This window comes from Miniopterus natalensis, chromosome 2, assembly GCF_054644295.1.
Source record: "Miniopterus natalensis isolate mMinNat1 chromosome 2, mMinNat1.hap1, whole genome shotgun sequence".
NCBI classification, from domain to species: Eukaryota; Metazoa; Chordata; class Mammalia; order Chiroptera; family Miniopteridae; genus Miniopterus; species Miniopterus natalensis.
In genome coordinates, this window is record NC_142082.1 from 184,415,004 (window position 1) to 184,421,226 (window position 6,223).

Here is a 6,223-nt window from a genome sequence, read left to right on the forward strand (position 1 = left end):
GGGCGCTTCTGGAAACGTTTGTCAACATAGGCAGAGCCTCACCGGCTTTCAGCGTCAGTTCGACAGGCCCACCTCCGGGACCCTTCGCTGAGGACACAGCACGGCACTGGGCGCGGCTTACCCACGGGGACACTCGTCAGTTTCCAACAGTGAGAACCCAGGGACGGCGCAGTGACCACCCACTGCCCTGCTGTCCCTCCACTCGATGGAGGCGGCCCCGCCATTTCAAAGTAAAATTAGTAGTGACACGGGGGGGGGGGGGGGGGAGCCTGGAAGGAGAGACCAAAATGTGAAATTTTACTTTTCTTTCCTCTACGTTATTTTCCAAGGTGTCCGCGATGTGTCTGTTTGCTGAAAAGACCCAGTAGGCGTCTCTTCATAGAAAGGAGTCGGCGATGTGGAAGCGAGGAGCTGGGCTCCGCCCCACCAACCGCCACCACCCGATGAGAGGCCCCTGAGATGACACGGGAGGCAGCTCTGTTCACAGTGGACGGTGGACCTGCCCTGCACCTGCCTCCTCCCTGCTGAGCTCCAGCTGCCGGCCCCAAGCTGCCCCTCTTCCTCCCACCTCATGTCACCATCTCTGAGCTAAGCTAATGCCTCCCAAGCAGGGCGACCTCTGGCTACGGGGTGGAAGGGACACTGAGCTCTTCCCACTGACAGCTCTGCTCACAGTTGGTAGTCCCAGCATGTGACCCTCACACATCCCCGGGCCTGGTCCCCCAAGTTCATGCCCCACTCCCCCCACACTGTCCGCTCTCCTATGGGCCCGTCAGGGTCAAGGCCACCAGTGGGTGGTTCTGTTCCCCTGACCAGAGCGTGTGCCCCAGGAAGTCTTGCCTGCACCTTCACGGGGTGTTGCACTGCTCGGCATGACTCACTGTGCGCTCACTGGGGAGCAATGAAACAGGCCTTTGATTTTCCTAGAAGCCGCTAAAATGCTGTAGGGCATTTACTCCCCAGGTCACACTATATACTAAGCCAGGAAGTCACCCCTTATGCTGAATCCTGTCTCCGGCGATGCTGTGAGGAACTGAAGCTTACTTACCAGGGGACCCACGGAGACTGAAAGCAGGCGCAACACGGCTTAACACCAACAGCATGGAAAACAGAACCTGTCCCTCACATGCACTGGTTCACACCACTAACCACCTGACTCTTTCCTAGATCAATACCTGTCCTCTTAAAGAAATTATAACCCCAAGCATGTACAAGGCAGCCTTCCTCCCCCACTTCCCTTTGGCATGACCCCACCAGCCGCTGTGGCCTAGACCTGGGTTGTGTGGAACGTGGGTCCCATCCTCTCTTGCTGGGGACAGGGTGTCTTCCACCTGAGCCAGGGGGCTCCATGTGCTTCCTTCTGAGTCTAGAGCGGGGTGACCCCGAGCTCCCTCACCTGCTCGTTTCCACAGCTGCAGGAAGCAGGCAGGGTCACAGGTATGCAGCGACAGTCCCAGTCCCAGGCCCACAAGCACACGCAGTAAGACGAGACACAACCAACCACCACGCCAAATGAAGCCAGAGCAGCAGCCCTGGCTGGGCACGACAACCCAAAGGGCCAGGTCACCAGCATGGATGGGTACCGTGGCCAGCCCTGCCCACGGGCTCGGGCTCTGGCAGGTGAACAGTATGGCAAACACAGTGCCCAATGCAACAGGATTTCTAAAATCCACATGGGTAGCCCCAGGGCCGCTGAGACGACAGAGTTCCTGCCTGGCTCCCATGCTGGGTCTCCTACCCTGGCTGGGCTGGGCCAGGCTGCATGGATACCTTCAAGGTGTCTTTTACCCACTGCGGGCTTCCTTCTCCCCAGGTGCCACTGTACCCCTTCATCTGTGGCCACCTCTACCCAGCAGACTGGCAGAAGAAAGCTGGGCACTGAAAGTGATCAGTACCCCATCCGAGGTGCCACCCCCAGGACTGTGGCTCCACTGGGTCCTCCCCCAATCATGCTTAATGAGCACCATGGGCCCGCCTGAGCAGCCTGGGCTGGAACCCAGGGGGCCTGTAGCCTGTACCAGGCAGTTGTCGGGCAGGGCAGTTGGGCTAACAGAGCTTACAGTGAGTGGGGGGCAGTGGTCCACCAACGTGAGCAACCATGGAACAGCCTTGACCTCACAAGGCAGCGGCTGCTCCAGGAGCACATGCGGTCACTTTCCCAGCATCACCGAAACTCTTAGGGAGTACGGATGGGCCCCAGGACCCCAGGCTCTGGGTGTCCTAAGACATGTCTCTGGGTGGATCCAAGGCTGTCCTGCAGTGGGGACAGCGCAGGGGCAGATGAGCCCAGGTAAAATACCCCATCTCCCCCCGTGGCCCAGGTGGCCGTGGAAATGCAGTCCATTTGGCATCGATTATGGCGGGAACATCACCCGAAGGACTCGGCCAAGCCTCACTTAGAGATTGCTGGGCGTCCCGCACAAGGAAGTGTAAGGCCGTCCAGCTCTAAGAGGTATAACTTTGTCCCTCAGAATCGCAACAGGAGGCCAGCCTGCACTGTCACATCAGGACGGAGATCGTCCACAGCTCTTTTGCTTTACAAATGCCAGCATAGCCCTGGCTGGGTTACCAGAGCCAATACCGCCTCCCCCCTCCTCTCTCGCCTTCAGTGCTGAGGGATGCAGCCCAGAGGAATGAGGTCTCCAGCGATGGGTACAAGTTTTCTTGGACAAAGGCTGGGCGGCTGACCCCTGGCCTGGGGAGGGCACGCTGCACAGACTCTGAAGGCCTAGGGATGCTTGGCAGGGAGGGAGGGCTGAGGGGCTGAGGTGAAGGCCACTTGTCACCCGAATGGAGAAGGGAACAAGTGTCAAGCTAGACAAGACCCACCACCAGGTGACGTGAGGCAGAGGACGGGTAACTGTGTACTAGCGGCTGGTGGTGATCCCACTGGAGGTCCAGGCAGCAGAGTGAGCCCCCAGCGTCCAGCCCTCAGCCTGCAGAGGGTCGCAGGCCCGACACGCACAGTGTGCTTCCCGAGGCAGCTTGATGGAGCCGCCCCACGGTCCCAGTCAACCACCTTCTTCAGCAGGCAAGTTCCAGGTTCCCCACATTTCCAGTGCCATCGGAACACTGGCTGCTAACACCAGGCATGGATGGCGGGGCACCCTCCAGGTCTCTCCCTTTGCCTGTACTTCTGGTCTTTCCCAGTGGCAACCATGGGGCACAGTGACTTCGTATTCTAGTGCAAAGTGAAGCTCGCCCCCAGAAATGCTGGAGCGGCACTCCCAGCAGTGACCACTTGGCCACCAAGGGCAAGGACAAGGCCCCTGCCTGCTACAACGGCCCGGGCAGGACTGGTGGTCACTTATAGGTGGGAAGCAGACTCCCCTCTCCAGGTCCCGTCAAGCCACCAGCCTGGCCAAAGTAACTTCCGTAACCAGCGAGCTCTTCAGGGAGAGCAGGGCAACCAGGTGGGGAGCTGTCCTGGGGGTGTGCAGAGGGCGGAACAGGAGCATCTGGGAGCCTCGGCCTGGGCGGGGGGCAGCATCAAATGGTCCGGGAGCATGGAGTCCATGTGAGCAAGGGGCAGGGACTGTGGTCACGGGAAGAGCTGGAGTTGCAAGCGTGAGGGGAAGCATGCACGGAGGGTAGGTACCAGGCTAGCACACGCTACTGGGAAGCGAGGTGGGCGACAGGGCGCCCAGGAGCACGGAGGACGCTCCCCTGAAACACGTCTGGAGAGGCAGGGAGGGGCGTCTTCAACCAAGAACGATGTTGTTGTAGGGACGTTTCTTCTACGCAGCAAAGGGGGTTGCTGCCCGGTAGCTGCAGCTGCAACCAGGGCGGCGGCGGCTCCTACAGGTTCCGCGCTCGCGCGGGCAGGGCCTGGGCGGCACCGGTCCCGCCGGAGGCCGGGTGCACGGGGCAGGGCCCGGGGCCCGCGGCCGCCAGCTGGCGGCACAGCGTCTGGCGCTCGCGCACGGCGCGGTTGGAGGCCGAGGCCTTGCGGATCTGGGCGCGCCGCGCGTGCCGCAGCGGAGACTTGTAGGTTCTGCGCAGCTCGGCCAGGAAGCCCTGGTAGTTGTTCCGCAGGGGGCTGTCGGGCTGCATGTGCGGGATGGCCCACTTCTCCGCCTCCCCGGTCAGCCGGGACACGAGGAACGCCACCCGCTCGGCCTCGCCGGGGAAGCGGGAGGCCTGGAAGATCATGAACCTGTCCATCTGCATCAGGAACCCCGCCAGCTGGCCCGGGTCCCCCGAGAAGGGCTCCGGCAGAGAGGTCGGAGGCGTGGTCATCGGTCGGGTGCCGCCCGAGGTGATGGCGGAGATGGGCGGCGTGATCTGCAGCGCGCCGGGGATGCGCGCCCGGGTGCGCAGCAGGGTCAGCTCGGCCATCACGCTCTCCAGCATGTGCGTGAGGTTGGCCTTCTCGGCGCGCAGCGTGGAGGCCTCGCGCCGCAGCGCCGAGTTGGTGAGGCGCAGGGAGGTCAGGGTGTCGATGACGTCATCCATCGGGGCCCCGGCGGCGGCCGCGGGGGCCGGGGGTTCCGCTTTGGACGTCTGCGGCTGCACCATGTCCGCGGCGGTGGGCAGGGGCCGAGCGAGGGCGGGGGAGGGGGCCCGGGGCGCGGGGCAGCTGCGGGTGGGTGACGCGCGGGAAGGGGGCCCGGGGGGCCCGGGGGGGCGCAGAGAAGGGGGTCGGCGCGCAGACGAGCGCCGGCCGGGGTGGCGGGGGAGGGGGGACCGCGGCGCGGAGGCGGGCGGGGGGGTCCCTGGGTCCCGGCTCCGGGTCGGCTCCTCCGCCGCCGGCCGCCCGAGGCCACCGCGCCGCCGAGGAGGCTGGACTTGTTCCGGGGCCTGAGGACGAGAAACTGCTTTTAAAAAGGTTTCCACCGCGGAAAATGGGGGGTCCGAGTGGGGGCGGGGCGGAGGCCCGGGGCGAACAAAGGGCGGGCGCCCGCGGCGGCGCGGGGCCCGGGGCGGCGGGCGCGTACCTGGCTCTCCGCGGGTCTCCGCGGCTCCGTCCGCCGCGCGCGCCGCAGCCAAGATGGCACGATCCGGGCCCCGGCCGGCCGATGAGTCACAGCGGCCGCCGGAACTGCTTCCCGGTCAGGTCAGGCCGGGGCGGCGGCGGCGGGAGCGCGAGCGGGGCCGGGGGCCGGGGACCGGGGGCCGGGACGCGGCGGAGGGCGGGGCGCGCACGGCTCGGGCTCCGGCTCCGGCGGCGGCAGCGGGTGCGCCTCGCGCGGGCCCCGCCGGTTGCCATGGAGACCGCCGGCTCTCTCGCGCGCGGGGCGGCCGAGGCCCCGCCCCGGAAGTGGCCCGCGCAGTCCCGCCCCCCGCGCCTCGCAGTGCCGCCTCCCAGCCAATCAGCGGCGGCTGCGGCTGCAGCAGCTGGGTGCAGCAGGTGCCTGCCTTTCTGGGCGCTGCTCCCCACAACCGCTTGCAGGGCTCCCCTGTGCGCGGCGACCTCATAAGGAAGCTCGCTTTTCCCAGTGTAACCTGAAGACAGATTCGATGTGGGATCTATTCACTGCAGCGCATTTTGACGTCAGAAAGTCTAAAAAAATCCTTCACATCACCCAGAATTGCTCCGCCTGGACAGAACAAATAGTAATATTTCTGTCGTTCCATCCAGGCATTTTCACTTTATTATTAATATTTTTTTATCCTCACCTGAGGACATACTTAGAGGGAGGGAGGGAGAAAGAGAAAAGCATCCACTGGTGGCCTTCCCTGCGTGTCCCAAGCGGGGGTCGAACCCTCAACCCAGGCAGGTGCCCTGCCAGGAGCCCAGCTGGCAGCCCTTCAGTGCACAGGACGTGCTCAACCAACTGAGCTTCTCCAGCCAGGCTCCAGTCATTTTTAAATGATATATTCTATTATGTTAACTTTTGCACTTTCCTAACTGTTTTGTGCCCTTAACGCACTGAATCTGGAGCATTTTCCCATTAAAGATATTTCGAAAGCGTGATTTTCAAACATTGCCTAGTGTTCCACTGACATCATGTACCATGGTTTATTTAGCCAGGCCCCTTGTGATGGATCGCGATCTTATTTTCCACGTGGGCGTTTTATAAACCACACTTGTATATAAAGCCCAGCCCCTTTCTCTGCCAGTTTCTCCAGAGTAAACTCCAAGGGGTGAAATTACTGGCCCAAAGAGTAGGAGCTATTTGACTAAGTCCTGGATTCCTTTCCCACTTGACACTGCTGAGCTGCTGCTCAGTGGTCAGCTCCAGCCTGGGGCTTGGCTGGAGAGAGAGGACCCCCATCATGC

General features: G+C 62.8%; 1 protein-coding gene across 1 annotated transcript; it reads right to left on the reverse strand.

Annotated features, from left to right (window-relative positions):
• Positions 1-260: 260 nt before the first annotated feature.
• Positions 261-4,546, reverse strand: RTL6 (retrotransposon Gag like 6). The gene has a single exon (XM_087814966.1). It carries the CDS (start codon positions 4,516-4,518, stop codon positions 3,799-3,801), a length of 720 nt encoding a protein of 239 aa, XP_087671092.1. The 5' UTR covers positions 4,519-4,546; the 3' UTR covers positions 261-3,798.
• Between the last annotated feature and the right edge of the window lie 1,677 nt (positions 4,547-6,223).